Raw genomic sequence first — 22,613 nt, 5'->3', positions numbered from 1 at the left:
GAATTTTTTATTTTATCACTGGATTTTTTCAGCTGGATTTATTTACTTTTATGGGTTTGTATAAATATATATATATATATATATATATATATATATATATATATATATATATATATATATATATATGGTGTGTTATGTAGATGTATAGATAGTTATTGTTCCTTGGTATTTTAGGAAGAAGAAATGTGAAACGAGCAATTACTACCGAGGCTCGTTGGCCACTGGCCTCCCTCTGCCGTGGACACTCATTGTCTTTCTATTTTTGACAGCGCGCTCTGGCGGCAAATTTTGAATCACGTGGCTACGCGCCGAGCTGATTTTCGTCTTCTGCGCATGGCGCGGGAAATTTGAATTTAAAATGTTTTATTTGAGAAATTTTAAAAACAATTATTATTATTATTTTTAATTGTTAATATTTAATTATTATAATTTTTAATTGTTAATTTTTTTAATAATTAAATATTATTTATACGCTATTTTTGCTTTGCGGTGCAAAGTACTAATTTTTGTACAAAATTATAAATATAAAAGGAATAAATGTATTTTATTTATATAATTCAATAACGAATTAATAATTGTATTAAACATACAAAGAAGTGTAATTTATTATTAACAATTTTACAATAGTATTTCAATATCCAGTTATAAAACATCTACAGAAATACAGGCAAGCAATTTACAAAGCGTCGATGTATTACCTTGACATTGATAATCATAATTGGTCCTTGGTGAAAACTATCCTGCACCAAGAAGAACTCGGAGGTAGATAAATTTTACGCGAATTACATTTCAATCCATAAATATTGCAATGAAAAAATTTCAAAATTAGCCCGAGTGTAAATAAAACAAAATTTGAGTGTAAAAGGGAATGAAGAGTATTACTAGCTTCGAAAAAAATTTGAAAAAATTTCCTCCAGTAGCAAGAAAAATATGAATTGCCCGTGTAAAAAAAAAACTTGTCATAAAATAGTCATAGAAATATCCTAAAATTTTTATAAAATTTTCATAAAATTTATGACAAGTTTTTTTTACACGGGTGAAGCTACAAAATACCCCCGATTGACTAAAACCGAAAGCTTGACGTTAAGACAACTCAAATCCGGTGTTGCTAGTAACCGCGTACCTGAGTTTCTCCCTTAGCGTGCTTTTTTTTTGGTAGTTCGGTAGCTTGAGAAGATTGAAGCACGTCGAAGAAGTAGGCAGCCTATTTTGCGGATCTTTTTTCCTGATAGTAAAAAACCCGCGAATGACACTTCCAATAGTGTCACCAGTGTCTTCATCATCTCCGACCTCGACACACCTGATCGAAAAAGGGGGCTCGAGGTGGGCGAAGCCGAGCAGCGGAGATTTAGAGCAGCTGGTGACAAATTTAAGAAACAACCCTCGTTCTTCCTCGCTGAAGTCTTTTTCCAAGATGTCCCAGAGCCAGCAGACGACTCTGTGACTATCATGGAACCCGCCGTAGTACTGAGTGTGCCTCCGAAGGTCCCTCAAGTCCAGGGGAACATTGTCTCCAGAAATGAGCCGCTGCAATTCCGGAGTCGAGAACAGCGACAGCCAGTCCGGATTGATAATCGACTTGAACCCCTTGGTGAACGCCGCGGTCTGGTCTTTAATTTGTCTGTGCATCCGAAAGTGCGCCATGTGATGGATGTAATTTATTTTATTAGAATTGGTGACAGTCTCCGCCTTTCCACCAGGGTTCAGCTCGTGAGTGACCAGCTGACCCATCACGTCCTCGTCGAGGGAAAAAGTAAGCTCCAGTTCGCTCACGTCGCCCTTGTAGTGCTTCACCAGGGTCAGGCTCCGGTAGAGGTCCCGGTCCAGCGAGGCCAGTTCGTCCAGCCAGCTGTAGAGAGCACCTCCAGCTTGCCCTGAAAATTGAGACACGAAGAAAGAAGCGAAGGGAACGTCAACGACTATTCCCTCGTAGACTGCTTTGCCGAGCATCCGTCCAACGAACTCGAACAGCTGCAGGTGGTTCTCCTGCATGTAGGAAGTCGGAGACGGGTACAGCCGGTTCTCGCTGGTAGCTCTGAAGAGATTAAGCGACGGGTCGAATACTCGCTTGATTGTCTCCTCCAGGAATTCCTTAAAGACTCCGTCCTGGTCGATTCCTGCCTCGTCGAGCCCTTGCTCGTTCACGAACCTCACTCGGATCACGCCCTTCAAAGCTTGCGGGGGCAGCATTGCTAGCTGCCGGTAACCGTCCTCGACTATTCGAGTTCGGTGAACGGAAATCAGAGTTGAGGAAGGACTGTTGCACGCGCTCTCGGTCAGTCCCAGGACTGCTTTCTCATCCGCCACATGCTTTCGGAAGAGCACTACTCGCTCCGAGTGCGGAATCACGTGAGGCATTTTTGACAGAAGGAGCGCTGCTCCTCGACGGCCTTTTTCGAGGTCTGCTAGGAAACCTGAGACTCTTACTTCCTGGAAGTTTTTAAGGTTTTTAGGGGTCAGAAAAATTCAGGGAGAAGTTCAAGTTTTTACCTTGGCTAGCCAGTGACCCTCTGGGCAAAATGATCGGCGGCAATCTCGCCGGTAGATCGCCATTAAAAGGGTGTGCAGAGATGAGAATAGAGGGTTGTTTGACACTGTCTTGACATCTGTAACATCTGAAACTCAGTATGTCGTACAATATACGATACTGAAATTTATGTCAGTAATGAAAAATAAAAAAAAAAAAACAAATTAAAAATTGGTAAAGTTATACACAGAAAAAAAATTAATTGAATCAAATGAATAATTACAAAGTTTTTCTTGATTTTTAAGAAATTTTTCTTCATTCAAGACAGCGAAACTATTTAAAATTATTTTCTTGGTTCAAAAATTTTCTTTTTGATTCAAGTTAATTTTGGTAATTATTTACAAGTGGGATCTATCATTTTCATTTTCATTTTTTTGGACGAAATTTATATTTGATTTTATTGGTATATTTTTTTTTTTTTTGAAAATAAATTTTAAAAAAATGATTATCATAATTTTAACAAGTTTTAGAAATTTTCAAAAAAATTTATAAATTTTTTAGAAAATTGTGATATTCAACTTTTTTTAAATTGTTCATTTTTTTATGTATTTTTAAAAAAATATATAAAAAAAAGATAAAATATAAATTAAATTCTCATCAGACAAGCCGTTTTTATGTAATCAGACTTTTAAAATTTATTATTTAATTTTGGAATTAATTTTATATTAATATAAAAGGCTAAAATTTTTTTTTTCTACTTTAAATAATATTTTAATATCTTTAAAAAAAATAGTCGATTATTTTAGTCTATACATAAAAATTTTATGATAGTTAACTTACCAAAAAGATTATTAAGAACAGCTTTGTACAAAAACTGATTAAGAAAATAAGACATAGTGACAAAATCCGTGAGCTTGAAAGGATCTTGCTGCTCGTACATCTCCATGTCATCCAATATCCTAGTTGCGTTAATTATACATATACATTACTAAAAGATAAGCAAGAGTCGATAATTTTTACTCACGTCACGTAGTGGGTCATGCAGTCGCTGAAGAGAATGAGCATCTGGAATTCCGGCGCGCTGCACTTGGTATTAGCTGCCAGGTGGTCTAAGAACGCCCGAAGACCGCAGTGTGGCCCCAAAGTGTTGAGAAACAACCACATGTGGTAGAGAACTTTGTCCTGATAGCAAAGTCCCGTCAAGATGTCCAGTTTCATTTGTGTCAGAGTGTGCAGCGCTGTTTGATATAAAGAACATATCAAGGATATTTTTGTCGTCTCGGGACTACCGAGTTTTCGGTAATTTTTGTTACTGTTGTTGCGATTCGTCCGAGCTTCTAGAAACGCTCGGCGGAATATATTTGTACCAACTGATGTGCTTTGATGTTCTGGAGGACTTGGTACTTCTTTTTCTACTATTTCTACCAATGGGAGTCCTAGATAAAAATAATATTTTTTTTTAATAATTCTAGCATTTTTTTTTTTTTTTAATTATCATCGAATTTGACGAATTTATGAAAAAAATTCGTTCTTGTGCTTAAAAACGACAAGATGGAGGTAGAAATTAAAATGGCGGACTCGAGAGAAATTCTATTGGTTCATTTAAAATCACTAGCGTCAATGGTGGCGAATTAATGAACTAAATTTAAATCAATCTAACATACGTTTTAAGTTCGGATTTTTTTAAGAGTTATAAAAAAGCCCCAATTATTGACAGGGGTCTAAATATTGATTTTTTATGAAGCAAAAAAAATAAGTATTTACAAATAAAATGAATAATAATTGTTTGTCAATTTTCATACAAATCAATCAAAAATCTTATTCAAAAAAAATGATTCAAAATTATTTTTCGACCTAAATACATACAACTCCTTAAATAATAAATGAAATATTATTCTATAGTTACCAATAAGTTGTGAGACAATTTTCCCAGTCCAAAGATGAGCCAACTGAATTTTAGTATAAGGTATGGCTCCGTGAAGTGAAGAATCAACGGCTTGTGCAAAGCAACCCAGAACCGGATGCCAATGAGTCAAATTGCTCTGCTTCGCTACCACATACTGCTGACAGGACTCGAGCATTTTTGTCACCACAAAAATGAAGGAAGGAAAGTACAAGTCCTTCAAAACTTCATCCCGCTCAATATTTGCCAGCTGAATTAAATTCGCCAGCAAACACAGCGCATAACTGCCCTCCAATGCATTGAATATTATCCTCAAGTTCTGCTCGGAGTTGAGCAACTCTAAACTCCGCGTGAATAAATTATGGCTGATAAATAGATTTATGCACTAAAAATAAATTATTAATTATTATATAAATTATCAGAGTAAAATTAATTAATTTTAATAACAATAATTTAAATAATTACCTCCGTTGAATAAATATTCAAATGATAAACAAGTGCAGGTACGCTAAATATATTTATTAAAAATAAAGATACTAATTTATCAGACATTTGTGAAGATATCAATGGCCGCATTGTCAAGGTAACAGCTGCTGATAGCGCAAGTGGTTTCAAAGCTATTTTTTCTCTTCCCAGTCCCTTAACTAATAACGTCTAAAATAAATTTATTAATAAGAAAATAAATTTGTAAATAATTAATTAATTAAATTAAATTACCTGCATGATTGTATAAAAACCACTATTGACTAGATGCCCCATAATATTAGCACACAATTGATTCATACCGGCTCGAAGTTTTTCCATTCCTTTGACTTTCTGTATTGCCCAAGTCCCAGCCGACGTGAAGCTCACCAGAGTATGGAGACGCAGTAAAATACATCTGTGGTCAGTAGGTCTCTCCGGTCGCAACTCATCCAGGCCAATCATGCATTGGTACAGTATCATTTTCATTTGCGATATCCAGGATATGTAGTGGTCTTTGTTTAAGGCTACGCCTACGTAAGACAGCTTTGGCTGTTCTGAGTCTAATGTTTTTACAAGGTACCTAAAATTAAATTTATTTTATTTCACGTCCTTGGAAAATTATATAATTATTAAATTTTTAGATTTAATTAAAATTAAAGTTGAAGCAAAATTAAATAATTGACTTAAAAATTCTACCTGCATATTCTTTCTATTCTCGTTTGATCTCTGTCGCGTTTAAAGACTATCAAAAACCTGGAGATCTGTTTGTAGACTTGTAAAGCTGGCTTCAACTCTATTGAAGCGTCCGTTGCTGTTTCATTTGGAAAATAAGTATCGAACTCATTTCTGTAAACAAAAAAAAAAAAAAAATAAATTATATTGACAAGTGCCGAGTGTCAAGATTAAAAATAAAAATGTTATAAATTTATTTATCGATCAAGAAAAATAAAAATTAAAATTAATTTAGCAGTTATTTGACAATTTTTTTAACAAATTAAATATGGCAAAAAAAATTGGCCTGTAAAAATTTTTAAAAATTAAAAATGCAATTTTTTAAAAATAATTTTTCAGAATAAATTTATTTAAAAAAAAAAAAAAATAACACTAAAGTTAATTATTTAACTCATTTATTAAATTAGAATTAAAAAATATTTTTAAAAAATTGCACTATTTTTTTTTTTTTTTTTTTTTTCCAATTTTTTACTAATAAAAATTTTTGTTTTATTTTTTTTGTAATAATTTTCTCAAAAAAAAACAAATTCTAAAAATTTTTAGAATTTTTTTTATTGTAAAAAATAATTGAAAAAATTTCATATGTAGCAAGTTTTAAAAATTATACGTGCAATTTTTTAAAAGTATTTTTTTCCTTATAACTTAATTGATGAAATTAAAATTATCTGTCACTTGATAATTTTTTAATTTTCTTTACCAAAAAAATAATTAAAAAAAAATTGCATTTTTAATTTATTAAAATTTCTACAAGTTAATTTTTTTAATAATTTTTTTTTTTGCTATAATTTATTTGTTAAAAAAAAATTAAAACAATTGTGAAGTGACAGCTAACTTTAATGTCATCTTAATTGTTGAAAAAAATTATTAAACGTCGGCTAATTTTAGTATCATACTTTATTATAATAAAATAAAATACTTACAATATCCTAGTGGCAAATTTAGTCCTGGCAAGCCAACCGCGAACACAAGCCTGTATACAAACAACAGCAGCCTCCTTACGTTTTTCATTAGCCCTTTCTTCCCTGGCAGCTTTAGTCTGTTGAAGAAAATTACCTTTTGCAGACTTCTCAGCTCTGAACATCGTTCACCAAAAATGATAACTCCCCAGTATGTTAGTTTTATTGTTACTAACAATAAATAATTAAACGTCAGCGTCAGCGTTATCGGAACTACGTCGCTCGCTTCAATAAACCATCACGTAAATTTTTCCATCGTGATACCAGAGATTACTATCTACTATCTGATCAAAACTGTCAGGCCGAGTGGTAGATAATAAAACAAGTTGATTTTATTTGACAGCTATTCGCAGCCATCATTGCTGGTCTGTTCGCCGTCATCGAAAACAAAACAAATAAAAATACATAATTATAAATTAATTATCAAACTCTATTTATGTGTAAACATAAAAAATAATTATTTTATTTGCTAATTAATTAATTATTTATTTATTTATTTATTCAATCACCTGACGTTTATTAATTGGAAATCCAAACTTGGAAATTTAACAATTTAGCATTTAGCTGAGCAAATCTCAGGTGATTCAGATCACTTGTGGTTTTAATATCACCCGCTAGATGGCGCTAGTAGAAAGTTTTTGAGTTACCGACCGCAACAGCTGACATTTTGTTTTACTTTTAAAATATTTTTGAGCAAACTGTCACTGCTGATCTTAATTGTTGAAAAATATTTATTAATTATTGTTTAACAATGGTTAAAGACATGAAAACTTTTAAAAATGACATTGATCAGGTTTTCTTTAATTTATTTCAATCAAATGAATTGATCGTTATGAAAAACTTGAATATTTGGTTAATATTCGTCCTGATATTAACTGTAGCTGTCATAATAATCCGTATTGCAGGTAAAATAATTATAATAATAAAGTATGACATTAAAGTTAGCTGTCACTTGACAATTTTTTAATTTTCTTTAACAAAAAAATTATTTTTAAAAAATGGCATTTTTAATTTATTAAAATTTTTACAAGTCCATTTTTTTAATAATTTTTTTTTTGCTATAATTTATTTGTTAAAAAAAATTAAAAAAATTTTGAAGTGACAGTTAAATTTAATGTCATTAAAGTTAGCCGACGTTTTTAATTTTTTGATTTTTTTTTAAGTATTAAATTAAAACAAAAAAAGATTTTTAAAAAGTTGCATGTGTCATTTTTAAAATTTTCTACATGTGAAATTTTTTTCTTTTATTTATTTTTTTTTTTTTTTTTTTAATAATTTTATAAATTTTACTATTGAAATTTTTTTACAATAATTTATAGTAACTAACTCCAGTATTATTAAATAATTTTTTTTTCTCACAGAATTTCTTCGGAAAGAATCCAAAAAAGTTGAACAAAAAAATTTATCACCTGAAGACATCCAAGTAATAAAAGATGGAATGATCAAGGGAAACGTGACATTGAATCACATAAAAAAACTGCGAGCTCTCCACATAGCCACTGAGGTATTTAAATAAGCTTTATCCAATTTCTTCAGTCTATAAAAATGATAATAATAATTTTAGAGATGTTACCTGAAGAAAAACGCCAAGCAATGTATTGAAATCCTGACCTACTGCCCGCACTTGGTGAACGTGAAGCAAGGTCCCGAAGGACTGACACCGTTTCACCGAATCTGCAACCACGGCCACTTGGTGCTGATGAGTTTTATGCTCTCAAAAGGTGCAGATCCTTTCCTGACGACCAATTCCGGAGAAAACGCGCTGTGTCTGGCAATCAGCTGGTGTATCAAGCACCCGACAGGAGGACTGGCTTGTGTTGAACTTCTTCAGCAGCACGGCTGCAGCCTTGACAACACCAACAAGTGGTTTAGAATTTATCTCCACGCTGCTTCTCTGGTTGGTCACAAGAACCTCGTCCGCTGGATGTTCAATCAAGCTGCGCCGTTAGCTTTTCGCTCTTCTTCATTTCCTTTGTTTTAATTTCCAATAATTGCTTAACTATTAATTTTAAATTTTGTAGTACAAATTATTATTTCTTATTATTTTACAAAATTCATTAATAAGCTTAGTTCAATTATAATAGTCATTTGTTTATTTAATTAAATAATATCATCAGTGATATTTAACTAAAATAATTATATAATGGATACAAGTAAGACAAACGTCAATAATTCTGAATATTTCGATCCAATTCAATGTACACTGCCGCAAGTAATTAGTTAAGAGATTAAATCAATTTTATTTTATATTCATAACAATACTTTTGGTTTTAGTTTTCATTTGCTTCGTGCCGAGACATCAGTCAGATAATTCTAGGTTTAATCTCCGCCATTTTGTCGGGAATATGTACGCCGGGAATTATTATCCTCTATGCAAACTTAGCAGAAGTATTTCTTCAGTATGAAATAGCCGTAACAATGTCGTCTTCAAACGACACTACCAGAATACCAGTTGGCTTAAGAAAAATTTCTGAAGAAGAAATAACACCCGGTGAACTGGCAGCTCAAGCTCTCACTTTTTCGATATCTTCGGCGATCCTAGGACTGGCTCAACTTGTATTTACTGCGATATTTATTGGGTGCTTTAATAACGCAGCATTGAACCAAGTTTGTCGAGCGAAGAATATACAGTTCAAGTCGTTACTTCAGCAGAATATATCCTGGATTAGTCAGCAAGATCCTGAAGAATTGGCGTTAAATAGTATCAGGTATGATCTTTTTTTTAATTTATTTAAAATTAAAAAATTTATTTAAAGCTTTATAATTTAATTTTTTCAAACATTAGAAAAATTATTTAAAGATTATAAACACTTGTTAAAAAAAAAAAAAAAAAAAAATAGTTTTTGAATTTTTTTTTAAAGATCTTTTTAAGTGATTAATATAAAAATTAATTTATTAAAAATTTTTAATTTTAAAACACACACAAGGTCAACTATTTCCCTAATTTTTTTTTTTTTTTAAAACTAATATTTTCATCAAAAGTCTTGAACTTTCTAATAATACAAAATTTAATTAAAAATAATTTTATTAATTGATAAATTAAATAATTACAGGAACATCGGGTACTTGCAAACAGGCTTGGATGAAAAAGTCGGTAATTTTATCGCTACTCTATCAACAATAACCTCTTGCACTCTAGTAGCGATGTATTACGGCTACCAATTAGCAGGAACGTTGATCGCAGTAGTGCCATTGATAGCTGCGATAATAGTGATAACTCGCCGAGTAAACAATTGCATAAAAAAACGAGAAGCCCATCACTACCGAGCAGCCCAGGCGATGGTAAGACAGACTTTGAATCACATGAGATGCGTGTGCGCATACTCCAAAGAAGAATATGAAATCAACAAGTACATCAGCCATTTGATGCCTGTTGAGCAGTGTGACGTTATAAAAGGAACCATTTTGAGCATAACTGGCGCTACGCTCTGGATAATAATTTACGGAATGTACGGATTCGCTTTCTGGCAAGGAGTCCAGTTCTTGAGAATCAACAAGAGCTACTCCGTCGCTTCTTTAATTATTGTCTCGTTCACCACCCACATAGCTGTCTTTTATATATTCCAAATTCCTCTGTATGTAAATTTTATGTGGAAAGCGACCATCGCCGCGAGAAAGATTCTGGTTATGAGTAAAAGGACGCTGAAGATAGGGGGCGCTGAGCCAACCGACGCTGATTCGAGGATTATTGTCTTCAATAATGTTACTTTTAGATACTCATTGACTGGACAAGCGGTAAATAAAAAATTAATGCCATTTTATTTTGTTAATTAAATTTTTTTTTTTGTAGATACTCAAAAATGTGTCCTTTGAAATTGACCGAGGGACAACAGTGGCCATTTTTGGACCCCAATGTTCTGGGAAGACAACTCTACTGTCTCTAATTCATCGATTTCATTTTCTGCAACGGGGAAAAGTATTCACAAGAAATAATTTTTTAATAAATCTTTAAATTTCTCTGATTCAAAAAGATGATTTGAAATAATCAGATTTTTTTTAAATCATTTTAAACTTTCAAATTAAATTTCTTAGTCATGGTTGATAATTAAAATTGCAGATCAGCTACAATGGAATGAATATCGAAGACATTGACCTGTCCTGGCTGCGGAAGCAAATCGGGTTTGCCCAACAGTGCCCTGTGCTTTTTGGCACCACGATCATGGAAAGCATCACCTGTCTCACTACTTGCAAGAGTCTTGAATGTGTACACGAAGTTGCTGAGATAGTAGGAATGCATTCGCTGATTTCAGAACTTCCACTGGAGTACAACACTCCGCTGACCTGGGATTTACAGGTTGACCAGAGACAGAGGCTTGCGTTAGCCAGGGTTTTGTACCGCAAGCCTGAAGTTTTAATGATGGACGACTCACTGTCAGCTTTGTCTTCTGTTGATGAAGAATTTATTTTTGATCATTTAAAACGGGTAAAAAAATTATACGCCCTTTTAATTTAGGGGATGAAATTTTTACAACTCGTGTGTCAGCACACACACTTTGCTCGTTGCGCCAACACACCCCTACTCCAAAGCCCGCCTAATTTAATAGCTGAATAAATGACCAATAGGTGGCGTTGCATTCTCATTCCGAGTTTTTTTTTTTTTTAATTTTTAAATTTGGTAAAAAATTAAATTAAACTGTGCCACAAAAAAATTAGGAAATAAAATATATACACAGTAAAAAATTTTGTGTTAAAAATTTTTATGTTAAAAATTTAACACAAAGTTTTTTTTAATTTATATAAAGTTTATATTAATTTTTAAGACTTAAAATTATTTAACAAATATCAATTTTTTTAATGCAGGCTTATGACAAACTGACAATAATAATAGTGACAAATAATCCAAGAATTTTGGAAAAAGTTGATAAAATTTTATACTTAACTGATGGAAGAATAGAAGAGTTTAACAGTGTTGGGCAAATGGTCCAAGCAAATCCGGAAGTTGATAGTTTAATTATTGAAAAAGACAGAACAGTTGATAACTTTGAAGGTTCGTTTCCTAAAACTAAAATGCTAAAGCCTTTCTAATCAATTTTTTTCTAGTTGAAACGATGGCAAAATGCCGGGACAAGCAGCCATCCTGTCCACCAGTGTTTCCCCGGACGTCAAGTTTCTTCGGGCGAAGCTACCAGCAGCTTTTGCGGTCAGGCTTGGTGCAAATCGGGCGATCAGGAGCGTTTCTGCAAGTGCCTACTGTGTCAACTTTCACCCTCGAAAGCAGAACGGTGGTGTTTAAAAATCTGATAAAATTTCTTCTAAGAGATAAGCGAAGATGGCTGCAATTATTGTTCGCGGGTCTTGCTTCAGTAATTCTAGGTCTTAACGCTCCTATGTACACTGTGCTCTATGGAGAAACTTTGAGCTTAGTCGCACTGTTCGACACCTCTGAGCTCTTGAAACGGTACAAATTTTTCACGACCATGTTTTTCGCCGCTGGATTCGTCGCGAGCTTCTGTAAAATCGTCCAGGACTCAATGCTCAGTTTCGTGGACAGCAAACTCACTACCAGAATTCGCAGAGAGACTTTCAGGAAAATTTTGCAGAAGAACATGGAGTGGTTTGATACCGAAGCGAGGACTATTTGTGAGATTGTCGGAGTTTTGAGAAAGCCGCCAGAAGCTCAGCAAGGGTGTGCTAGGAGATTGGTGTTTTTAATAGAAACTTTGGCCTCTGTTACCGTCAGTATCATTCTTTCGATGTTCTACAACTGGAAATTGGGTCTCGCTACCCTTTTTTTGACTCCTATGACTCTTTTTATGCTACAATTCAACAAGCAATTGGTCAGCGAACGCAATTATCATGTTGCGACAAGTTTTAACAAAGCTAAAAAGGTCAGAAGTGTATACTATTTTTTTATAGCTGACATTTGACAATTTAGATTAATTTTTTAAACAGAAAAATTTGAAAAATTCTAGATGGATAAATTTTAAGTGCAATTTTTTAAAAATTGCTAATTTATTTATTAAATATAAATTATATTTAAGTTAACAATTACTAGAATCAAAATTAAGTTAGCCGACATCTAAAAATTTTATTGAAAAAAATTTAAAAAAATTTTTTTTTTGTAAAAAATTTGAAAAACTAAATGCAATTATAAAAAAAAATTATTTCTAATTTAAGAAATGAAGCAAAATTAAAAATGCCGGCTAACTTTATAATTATATTGCTTGACAATTTTTTTTCAACAAAAAAATTTGTTCCACAAAATTATTTTTTTAATTTTTAAAACTTTTGCACATCAATTTTTTTTTTTGCCATAATTTATTTGTTAAAAAAATTCTTAAAATTATCAAATATCTACTAAATTAATTTTTATAAATAAATGACATTAAAATTAGCAGTCACTTGATCAATTTTTAATTTTTTTAAAAAATGTAATTTCTTCAAAAAAATTATTTTAAAAAAATTGCATTTATTTATTTTGTTAAATTTTTACGTCTTAATATTTTTTTTGTCATAATTTATTTGTTAAAAAAAAATTATTAAATATCTGCTAAATTAATTTTCATAAATAAAAATTAAAAATTGTCAAATGTTTAATTAATACCACAAGTTTGAGGTTATAACGCACAAACAATGCATCAATTGCAACATAACCTCTGGCCTGTTAATATAGTGATAAACAATAAGCTCAAACTCAATGTTTTAATTATTCCAGATGATAATTGAAGCTACGAGAAATGCCGAAGCAATAGCCGCATTAAATTTAGAGAGTAAATTTATAGACTTGGACGATGACGCTGATAATTTAATAACCAGTAACCAGAACAATGTTAAGCTACAGGCGTTTATTTATGGGTGCTGCGTAGCATTACCTCAATTTGCATACTCGGTCGCCGTATTTTACGGCGGATATATGCTAAACAGAAATGAAATTGACTCAACAACTGTTTTCAAGTAATTATTGCATTAAAATAATTCTAGACTATAATTATAGATTATTTATTATTTTTTAGAGTTGCGGAAGCTATAATTCTAGGAACTTTATTAGTCGGGCATTTGGTATTGCCCATGGAGTCAATGTCTCAAGAAATGAACCTGTCTTCTAATTTCGTAGACATTCTAGACGACTCTAAGGAAGAAAAAAGCGGGATTGGGTTACCAGATTTGCAAGGAAAAATAACTTTTCAACAAGTATCGTTTGTTCATTCTTACTACGCGGCGATTCCTAAGTTGTATGAGACGAATCTTTACATCAAACCTGGGGAACTTGTTGCTTTTGTCGGTAGATTGCACTCTGGAGTGTCTATACCTATTCAATTGTTACTGGGGTTTTATAAAATAACTTCTGGAGACATTGTAAGCATTGCTGTTTTCACAAACCTGAAATTAGATTATGTAAAATTTATACTTTGCAGTTCTTTGATGATCAGCAGCTGAATGATGTTAATGTCAAGGAACTGAGACGGCAAATGGGTCTCGTTGAAGGAGAGCCGAGGTTTTTTAATGACTCAATTGCTTACAATATTTCTTACGGTGGAAATCGTAAAATGTTAGCCAGCGAAATTATTGCTACTGCTAAAAAAGTGGCGTTGCATGATTTTATTTCTTCTTTGCCTAAAGTCAGTATTTCTTCTTGTTTTTTTTTTTTTTTTTTTTTAATTGTAAATAAGGGAAAAGCCCCAATTATTGATACTTTTTTTAAGCAACCAAATGCAAAAAAAATTTTTCAACGTACTAATGTCAAAAGGGCATATCTCAGAACATACGCCCTTTTGGCTTTAGAAAAAGTTTAGCCTAAATCCAAAAGGGCGGATAAAAACACTTTCAATTGTTGCTCTGAAATATAAAATTTAACTCTAAAAAATAAATCCAGATCATTTAATATTGTTGAATTTCGCGCCTCTGACTCACTAACCATGTTAGATATCGCAACTGTTTTTTTTTTTTTTTTATTTTTCAATTAAAATTATAAACAGAATTCGTATTAAAATTGTAATAAGGTAAAAGAGCCAGTTATTGACACTTGCAATTTTATTCTAATTAAAAAAAGCAATTTTCTTAAAATTTATAATTCAAAAATTATATTTATTAATTTATTAGAGTTGATTTGTTTTTTTTTTTTTTTTTAATTAAAATAAAATTGCAAGTGTCAATAACTGGCTCTTTTACCTTAATAACCTTTAAAAATACCTATTTGTAATTTAATAATCAATATATATATATATATATATATATATATATATATATATATATATATATATATATATATATATATACTTTCAATTATGCAGCAAAATTAATAACATATAAATGACAATTCAAAGCAATCGGCAAAAAAAATTATCCGCCCTTTTGGCTTTAGGTCACTAAATTTTCAATGTCCTAAAGCTAAAAGGGCGTATAAGTTAAAACATACGCCCTTTTGGCTTTGGAAATTTATTTTTTTATTTTTAGAATTAGAAAGTGTTAATAAAGCGATTAGTAAAAAAAAAAAAATTTATACACCCTTTTGGCATTTGAGTCGCGAGATTTAAAAATAATTTAGGGTGTCAATATTTAGACCCTTATCAAAAATTAGAACTTTTACATTATTAATAATCTGAAAAATAAATACATTTTAATCAATAATTATCACAATTAGGGATACTATACAGTACTAGATGATTCGGAAGTAATATTAACGACCAGTCAAAAAATAAAACTCTCTCTTGCTAGAGCGCTTGTGAGAAATCCACGGATTCTTCTGTTTGACAATTTAAAAAAATGCGAGACTGAAGAAGCTCAGCAAGTAATTAAATTATTTTTTGTTTTTCAATTGATTTTAATTAAATTAAATTATTTTTTAGCGATTAGAAGAAATAATATCTTCTGTAGCAGTAGGACGCACATGTATTGCTTCAACACACGACCCACTGTCAGCGACGCGAATATTTTCGCGGATTATTTTTATAAATCGCGGAAATATTTCAGAGTCTGGAACTCATGAGGAGTTAATAAAAGCCAATGGACTTTACGCTCGTTTTTGGAGAGAAGAAAGAAATAGACTCTCTAGTTAAGTTCGACTGTAATTTTAAGTCATAATTATTTATAAGAAGCACCAAAACTCTGAAAGGAACAAAGAAGTAAAATATATAATCTTAGATAATAATAAATTATTTAAACTGTTTGTACAATAAATTAACACTGTATATAATCCATGATAAGTAAGACACTTTTGTTTAGTTAATTATAAATTGCCACGGATGTAAAACAAAAAAATCAACTATCATACGGAATACTCCTGTCAATCGTCTTCAGAGGAATCGTCGCCGTCGCTTTCATCTTCTAGCTCTGGCATTGGGAATCTCAAAATTGCTGCTACACCCGTCAGTTGCTCGAGTTCTGAAGAAATAAAAATTTTTTTTTCAGTTAGATTGATTTTATTTTTCGCTTATATATTTTATACTTCAATTTATTAACTAAATAGTGGAAAATAGAAATAAACAAAAATGTTAGACAATTTAAAAAATTGTCAATATTTAAAATTTTTAATTTTAATATTTTTCATAATTTTAAAAAATAATTAGTTTAATACTTTAAAAATTAATCCCTCAAAAATATTAATAAAAAACAAGACAAGTATGAATTTTTTCAAATTAAAAAATATAATAAAAAAATTTATTTAAATACAAAAAAAAAAAAAAAAAAAAAAAAATTGAAAAAGTTAATTTTTTGATTTTTGATAATAAAAAATAAACTTACGTTCTCCAGAAACGTGCATGCTTGAAAATATTTTAACATCTCCATTAGATTCTCTTACACTTTCAACCAATTCAACATATTCTTTCCTCTCAGCAATATTCTGGCACCTAAAAATAAAAAAATAATCACTTATTTATTAATCAACATTTATGCCAAGGCTCCGTAGGCCGAATAGCAAATTAAGAAATAAATATACATTTTTAATATATAAATTTTTATTTAAAGAATTTAAGGTGCATTTTTTTTTTTTTTTTTTTTTTAATTAAAATTGTTTTAAATAAAAGCGTAGAAAAAAAAAGAAATAAAAATAATTTCAAGACAAAATGATTCAATAAAATAAAATAAAAACATACCTAAACAATTTATCAGAAATAAGCAAAGTTTCAACAGCTTGAGCAGCCGCAGCAGCAAGACAATGTTTCTTCCCATAAAAAGCTCTAGCAGGATCAGTTTGCAAGATGGTATAAAACTGTTCCAGAGCTTTAACTTCTCCAGCAGCTTTAGTATCAGATATCCTAGTAACCACAGCAGGATCAGCAAGGACTTCCTTCAGCGAGTGTTTGAACCCGGAGCTGGCATGAACCAACATGAACTTGCTCCTGTTCTCCAGCAATAATTTATTATCAGTTTTTATAGCCTGCTGGATCATATACTCCATGAACTGGTCCTTGACGAATCCCGGACTCGCTACAATAACACACTTGACAATATCAAAATTAACGTGCCGCAAAATTGCCTGCATGATGTTCTCGTAGAAGCGGTTCAAGCCTTTCTCATGCTGGGAAGTCATGCCCTTCCGTTTGCGCGGAATAACCTGGTCAATTTTAGCCCTCACTATCGTCATGTTCGAAGTGATCAGACATATGTGAGCTATTCCTTCCTGCATGATAACAGCAGCCACATCAGCATTCTGAGTCGGGTCGCATGCTGTGTCAATTCGTTCCAACGCTATCGAGTCCCATTTTACTTTTTTTAGAGTGAATTTACGGTTCTGCTCGACATCCAGCGTGTGGTACTGTCCCATCTGTAATTTAATTTTAATTAATTTGTAATTTTTGGATTTAAATTATTTTAATTTATGAATCATACCTTGACATATTGATTTTCTACTATGTTTCTTCCCTTGAGTCTCAAAACACATGCCTGGGTGTCAAAGTCTATGTTCTCGACGTTGATTGTCAACGTAGTGCGGACTCGCGTGCTGTTTATGCTCCCGGTTGAACTTTCTGTCTGGACTTTTCGGATCGTTGACCCGCAGACACAATCTCCCTCGGATATGAGATTGTATGCGTGCCACATGTCTTCTGGGTTTTCCGGGACCAAAACGACACTTCTAAGGTTTACAATTTTATTATTTTTCATTTAAATTTTTATTCAACTGGCTTTTAAAAATTTTTTAATTTAATTGAAATAATTCTACGTTTGGAAATTTAAAAAAATATTTTTTTTTGTACTTGATTTGTTATTTTATAGCAATTAAATTATTATGAAAAAAATTTAATTAAAAATTCCACATTTGAAAATTAAAAAATATTATTAATAGAAATTTTTTAAAGCATTTTTTTATTAAAATTGATTTGTTAAAAAATTTTTAAAATTAACAGCTGACAGCTAAAATTTTCAAAAATATTTTTTTAAAATTAATTTTTGATAAAAATTAAAAAACTGTCAAATTATTGATTAGTCACTTTTTTTTTTTTTTTTTTTTTTTTTTTTTTTTTTATATATATATATATAAATAATTAAACAATGATACTGAAATTATGAAAATTAATGTAGCACATATTTAATCATTTTAAAAATTTTATAACAAATAAATTATGGAAAAAAAATTGACATCTAGAAATTAAAAAAAAAAAAAAATGCAATTTTTTTTAAATAATTTTTTGGAACAAATCTTTTTGTTAAATAAAATTAAAAAATTGTCAAGTGACAAGTAACTTGAATGTCATAGTGAAATTAACAAACATATGACAATTTTTTATGAAAATTGTTCTTATTGAAAATTTTCCAAATTTAAGATTAGAAAAATTCCAATTTAATGGATGAAAAAAATTAAAAAACTGTCAAAAGTTTGCTAATTAAAAAAATAAAAAATTTAGCAACTTACCCTCCACCATCCCTGTCAATATTTTTATTCAACAGCTTCATTTTTTCATTTTATCCCTGAAAAATAAATTTTGACATTAAAAAAAAAAAAAAAAAAAAATAAATGTAAATTAATTAATAAAAAATTGTAAATTGCTCAAGAAAATTTTAATATTTTTTAAATTTTAATTTATAAAAAACAAACTAACCTTATAGAAGAGTAATTTCATTTGTTGATAATGAATACGACGAATACTGACCACCCTGATAGCCACACTTGCTCAGCAAATGTTTTCTGAGCAATAATTTCGATCAACCTTACGGTAAATTTACAGTAATTTTTGCTCTTCCAACATTTGACGGAAATTTGCTTACAATTTGTACTGCAAATTAACGTCCATCTACAGACGTATTTTGACGACAATTTTCCGGAAAGACTTGAAGTGCAAATTATTGATATCAAGTTGAAGACATATTTCAATGACAGATTGTCATAAATTTAACCTCAAAAGTTTCAGAGAAAGTTTATTCCATTAACTTTCAGGTAATTTGAGCTACAATTTTCTATCAAAATAGTTATTAAGTTTAATAAAATTTTAAGTCCAAAGTTAACTGAAAATGTAGAACTTTAAAATAATACTGATACAAAGAAATTTATATTATATTAAATTACTCTTAAAATATATTGTCTTATCTATTTAAATTAAAAAATTTATATTAAATTAAAAACAAAAATGTTTTTGTGAATTATTTAAAAGAATTAATTCAGATATTAGTAATTATTTTATTCATTTATTTATTATAAAAAAACTGGAAACCATAGATCATTTGAAAATTTATACTTAAAATGAAATTTCGGATTAAAAAAAAGCTTACCAAATAAATAATTGAGTTTGGTAGAAAAAAAAATTTGTTTTTGAGATAAATTATTTTTATTCACTTAAAGAACAGTAAAAATGAAAGTAATTTTAAAATACATAAGGAAAAAATATTCATATGAAATGCCCAAAATTATTTTTATTTTAATTAATAGTTTTTAGACTCTGTAATATTAACAATTTACTCCAATTAAATAATCGTTACACACATGTTTGGTATAATTATCATAGATATAATTATGAAATTTTGCTTCGCTGAATGTAGCCTCAGAATATGTAGGTGAAACTTTTGCCAGTGAGATGAAACCAGAACAGGAACTGATGATGCCCAGTGAAACTCCAATTCATCACATGATATCCGGAAAAATAAATGACAGAGTTGAAAAATCCAACGACGTTGCAATAAAAGCTATTGATAATTACTGAAAATATCATACAAGTTAATACAGTTACTTCATTATAGCTATTGAAATTTTAAAGTAAATATGTGAATAATAATAATAATAATAATAATAATAATAATAATAATAATCAATCAATCAATTTCTTTGCATTAGATAATAAAATATATTGGTATTAAGGGTTAAAATAATATTATTGTCAAAATCCTCCCACTAAAACATATTGCTAAGTAATTGAGCTTATTACATTACAACAGCTACAAATGCATTATTTAATTGTTCATCGTTAATGCTTTCATCAGTGAAAGGCTTTTCTACCCACAATGGCATTCTATAGCATTTACTTCTTACAATATTATATGGTATTATTTCTACTTCGTCATACAATGTACATAAAAAAACCTGGAAATTTATTGAAGGCTGATTTAAAATATTGTACAAAGAATTTAAATTTTTAAAGTAACGAACTGCAAAAAAATATTGATTTTCGTAAAATATTATGTTTTTAATAATCCCGATTTTATCTTTATTTGTAATAAAAGTATTATTTTGATTTTTTATAGAAAAAAGAAATGTTGGAGTTTGCAAGTTAGCATATTGAGTTGAATTATTTACCATTGGACTTAAAATTGGACCATCATCATGTTTTCCATATGCTTTAAATAATTTAGAAGTATCATTATTATTACTATTGATAAACGATTGTTCCTTAATTCTTTTATGAATCTGCTTTAATGGTTGATCAGGTTTTCTAACATATCCTCTAATTGTGGGCATGCAATTTTCATAGGGAAATGCTGAAATTGAATCTAAGGAACCGTACTGGTGATAATCAGATACAAGATGTAAGAGCCCATGTATATTATAAGTGAGAAAGTCTAATCCGTACATTTTATCGGCATGGTTTACAAAAGATTTGAGCGCTTCATCAGCAAAGTCTAAATTTCCAGGTAAGCATGAATCATTAAGTAGTACACGCATAGATGCATGCAGTAGTAAAAAATGATTGTATAGATCAGAACTGATTACGCCTCTGAAAACTACAACGAATGTAAACAAAAGTAACTGGCGAAACTCTGTTGCTTTGAATTTTGAATAATTATCTATCTCTTGCGGTTTTCTTGCGAATTCACGGGGACAGTAAGAATTTAAAGTTATTAATCTATTTGACACAATGTTGACTTTGAATTTCGGTAATTTTTTAGTTATAGATGTTCCCAATAATATTGACCCAATAATTTTTTTCATAACACCCAAACATACAAGATGCATATAATCAAACGGAACTTGATTAACTAAATTAATTGGCAGATCGTGAATAGCCGATTTTCCCTTGTGATGATCAACATCTGATAACATTCTGTATTCTAAATCAGTTCTTAATTTATGATTAATTCCGACAAACCGATTGGATTTATGAAACGTAATACCTTCTACATGACATTTTGAACAGGGATATTTGGCAACATGTGAAGCATGGTTTAAAACATAAGCTCTAGCAGGGGCATCTGCAATAAAACACCGAAATTTAAGATAAATTAAATTACCGTTAAAAAATAATACCGCCTTCTTCTTCAATAGATTTTACTTCTTGCACAAAATCCAAAAAAATCTGTAAAAGAATTAGGCTTCTTTACGCCTTCATAAATTCCAATAAGCTCGGGTTTATCGTGACTTAAATTTATTACGCGAATTTGAATGGGCCATAATTGAATATTTTTATTTAACTCTACGCCATCGGTATTAAAATCAATTATTAATTCACGGGGAATCGATTCTAAAGAAACAAGAGATAAAATTGATTTTAACGTTGATTCGAGTCCTAAGTGAAGATATTCTCCCGGAGGAATTATCTTTGTTTGTATTTTCTCTCGAGGGTTTTTAATAATGATCGACAGTCTGTGGGTAAGAAGTTCAGTTGTGGGTGGGTATGTAGAATCTTCAACATCGTATTACTTTGAACTTGGTTCATTTTTGTATTGAAAAAACCTTTTGCTAAATTAGCTTTGAATGATTCTGCACTAAACACAGTTTCTGTAGGCTTGCAATAATTTGTAATGTCATTACTGGTATTATCCGAAGTACTATTTTTAAAACTATTATCATTTTGAAAAGCTACTGACGATTTTGCATGGTGATCTGACATCAAAGACGCCGTGGAATTTTCAGAAAATGATTTTACATCTGTACAGTCTACATGATAATTATTATTACAAGTATTGTTTAAAATTGAGTTTAATTGTTCGGTAGATGTTAAAAATTCAGTATATTTTTTAGTAGGAATAGATTCTATTGTATTATTGTCACTGCTACTAAAAATCCCAGAATGATTGAAATTCCAAGGGTTCAAATCTATTATCATTGTCAATATCAATGTTGTTACTTTTTTGGTTATTGTTGGTACTTTCATCGAAGCTATTTTGAGTAAAATCACTTATTACAGAGTTAAATTGCGTAGTCGCTAAAAATTCTGGACTTTTTCTAGAGGAAATAGGTTGTGTTTGATCATTACCATTAATACTACAAGTGAAAAAAGATAGCGGATCTACAGACTCTACATTATTATTATTATCATTATTATTATTAGTATTATTGTCTAATTCATCAAAAAATACTTTCCTCAATTTTCTCCTGTGATTCATGGACAATAAATCCCATCGTTTCCTTGAACCTGGACGGAGTTCTGGTTTGTATACGGATAGATTCATCTTATCCTAAGTAAATAATGAAAATAATTTATAATTATTAAAAACTACTGCATTTAGTGAGCAGCGAACATAACCTTATAAAATTAAAAAATAAATATCAATAAACATAATTACCTGAGTTGTTAAATCTCCTCAAAATATCCACCTTGATATTGTGATTACTTTAACGATATCTATAATTTTCATAGGATATAATTAAATGATTGATAAAATTGATTACAAAATATGATATTACCTGTGTGTGTATATCATATCCTTGTAAACGCGCGTTGACATAAATATGGTATAGTGCGCACAGCATAAGAATCTCTTCTTTAACTTTACGGTGAGCATT

The 22,613-nt window shown here is 30.4% G+C and overlaps 4 protein-coding genes and 1 long non-coding RNA gene across 6 annotated transcripts; 2 read left to right on the top strand and 3 right to left on the bottom strand.

The window, feature by feature from the left end:
* Positions 1-574: 574 nt before the first annotated feature.
* Positions 575-7,127, bottom strand: LOC141525373 (ubiquitin-protein ligase E3B). Of its 2 annotated transcripts, none has more exons than XM_074239883.1 (10): positions 7,033-7,127; positions 6,488-6,890; positions 5,532-5,681; positions 5,088-5,415; positions 4,836-5,024; positions 4,374-4,755; positions 3,492-3,903; positions 3,308-3,426; positions 2,491-2,615; positions 575-2,430 (listed from the first exon to the last, which is right to left on the bottom strand). In XM_074239883.1, exons 2-10 carry the CDS (start codon positions 6,646-6,648, stop codon positions 1,084-1,086), a joined length of 3,213 nt encoding a protein of 1,070 aa, XP_074095984.1. In that variant the 5' UTR covers positions 6,649-6,890; positions 7,033-7,127; the 3' UTR covers positions 575-1,083. The 2 variants fall into 2 exon arrangements, with proteins under 2 accessions (XP_074095984.1, XP_074096064.1); XM_074239963.1 differs by having other exon boundaries at positions 2,491-2,606.
* Positions 7,128-7,302: 175 nt separating this feature from the next.
* Positions 7,303-8,809, top strand: LOC141528169 (uncharacterized). Its single transcript, XM_074244118.1, has 3 exons — positions 7,303-7,428; positions 7,885-8,027; positions 8,088-8,809. The coding sequence occupies exons 1-3, from the start codon at positions 7,356-7,358 to the stop codon at positions 8,502-8,504; spliced, it is 633 nt and encodes a 210-aa protein (XP_074100219.1). The 5' UTR covers positions 7,303-7,355; the 3' UTR covers positions 8,505-8,809.
* On the top strand, positions 8,667-15,522 carry LOC141538099 (multidrug resistance protein homolog 49-like). The gene is made up of 11 exons (XM_074259441.1): positions 8,667-8,735; positions 8,798-9,231; positions 9,577-10,261; positions 10,314-10,439; positions 10,581-10,946; positions 11,324-11,510; positions 11,564-12,351; positions 13,179-13,417; positions 13,477-13,819; positions 13,879-14,082; positions 15,310-15,522. Exons 1-11 carry the CDS (start codon positions 8,667-8,669, stop codon positions 15,517-15,519), a joined length of 3,651 nt encoding a protein of 1,216 aa, XP_074115542.1. The 3' UTR covers positions 15,520-15,522.
* A 73-nt stretch (positions 15,523-15,595) lies between these two features.
* Positions 15,596-18,606, bottom strand: LOC141525507 (protein pelota-like). Its single transcript, XM_074240065.1, has 6 exons — positions 18,502-18,606; positions 18,315-18,370; positions 17,294-17,537; positions 16,558-17,228; positions 16,205-16,311; positions 15,596-15,844 (listed from the first exon to the last, which is right to left on the bottom strand). The coding sequence occupies exons 2-6, from the start codon at positions 18,353-18,355 to the stop codon at positions 15,747-15,749; spliced, it is 1,161 nt and encodes a 386-aa protein (XP_074096166.1). The 5' UTR covers positions 18,356-18,370; positions 18,502-18,606; the 3' UTR covers positions 15,596-15,746.
* Positions 18,607-20,173: 1,567 nt separating this feature from the next.
* On the bottom strand, positions 20,174-22,592 carry LOC141523932 (uncharacterized). Its single transcript, XR_012478634.1, has 3 exons — positions 22,515-22,592; positions 22,394-22,452; positions 20,174-22,285 (listed from the first exon to the last, which is right to left on the bottom strand). It is a non-coding gene; the product is annotated as an uncharacterized LOC141523932 (long non-coding RNA).
* Positions 22,593-22,613: the final 21 nt, after the last annotated feature.

This window comes from Cotesia typhae, unplaced genomic scaffold (assembly GCF_013202065.1).
Source record: "Cotesia typhae breed Kobodo isofemale line unplaced genomic scaffold, CoteBio_Ctyphae contig_10, whole genome shotgun sequence".
Taxonomy (NCBI): Eukaryota; Metazoa; Arthropoda; class Insecta; order Hymenoptera; family Braconidae; genus Cotesia; species Cotesia typhae.
This window is presented reverse-complemented; position numbering and strand designations above follow the sequence as displayed.

Excerpts from the sequence above, each read along its gene's own strand:
- LOC141525373 (XM_074239883.1), bottom strand. The coding sequence starts at position 6,648 with ATGTTCAGAGCTGAGAAGTCTGCAAAAGGTAATTTTCTTCAACAGACT. Across the intron at positions 4,756-4,835 it reads TGAATATTTATTCAACGGAG|TGCATAAATCTATTTATCAG; the intron begins GTAATTATTTAA and ends ATTTATTTTTAG. Across the intron at positions 3,427-3,491 it reads TGCATGACCCACTACGTGAC|GATATTGGATGACATGGAGA; the intron begins GTGAGTAAAAAT and ends TAACGCAACTAG.
- LOC141528169 (XM_074244118.1), top strand. The coding sequence starts at position 7,356 with ATGAAAAACTTGAATATTTGGTTAATATTCGTCCTGATATTAACTGTA. Across the intron at positions 7,429-7,884 it reads CATAATAATCCGTATTGCAG|AATTTCTTCGGAAAGAATCC; the intron begins GTAAAATAATTA and ends TTTTTCTCACAG. Across the intron at positions 8,028-8,087 it reads CTCTCCACATAGCCACTGAG|AGATGTTACCTGAAGAAAAA; the intron begins GTATTTAAATAA and ends TAATAATTTTAG.
- LOC141538099 (XM_074259441.1), top strand. The coding sequence starts at position 8,667 with ATGGATACAAGTAAGACAAACGTCAATAATTCTGAATATTTCGATCCA. Across the intron at positions 8,736-8,797 it reads TTCAATGTACACTGCCGCAA|TTTTCATTTGCTTCGTGCCG; the intron begins GTAATTAGTTAA and ends TTTTGGTTTTAG. Across the intron at positions 13,418-13,476 it reads GACTCAACAACTGTTTTCAA|AGTTGCGGAAGCTATAATTC; the intron begins GTAATTATTGCA and ends ATTATTTTTTAG.
- LOC141525507 (XM_074240065.1), bottom strand. The coding sequence starts at position 18,355 with ATGAAGCTGTTGAATAAAAATATTGACAGGGATGGTGGAGG. Across the intron at positions 16,312-16,557 it reads ATTTCTGATAAATTGTTTAG|GTGCCAGAATATTGCTGAGA; the intron begins GTATGTTTTTAT and ends TTTTATTTTTAG. Across the intron at positions 15,845-16,204 it reads CATGCACGTTTCTGGAGAAC|AACTCGAGCAACTGACGGGT; the intron begins GTAAGTTTATTT and ends TTATTTCTTCAG.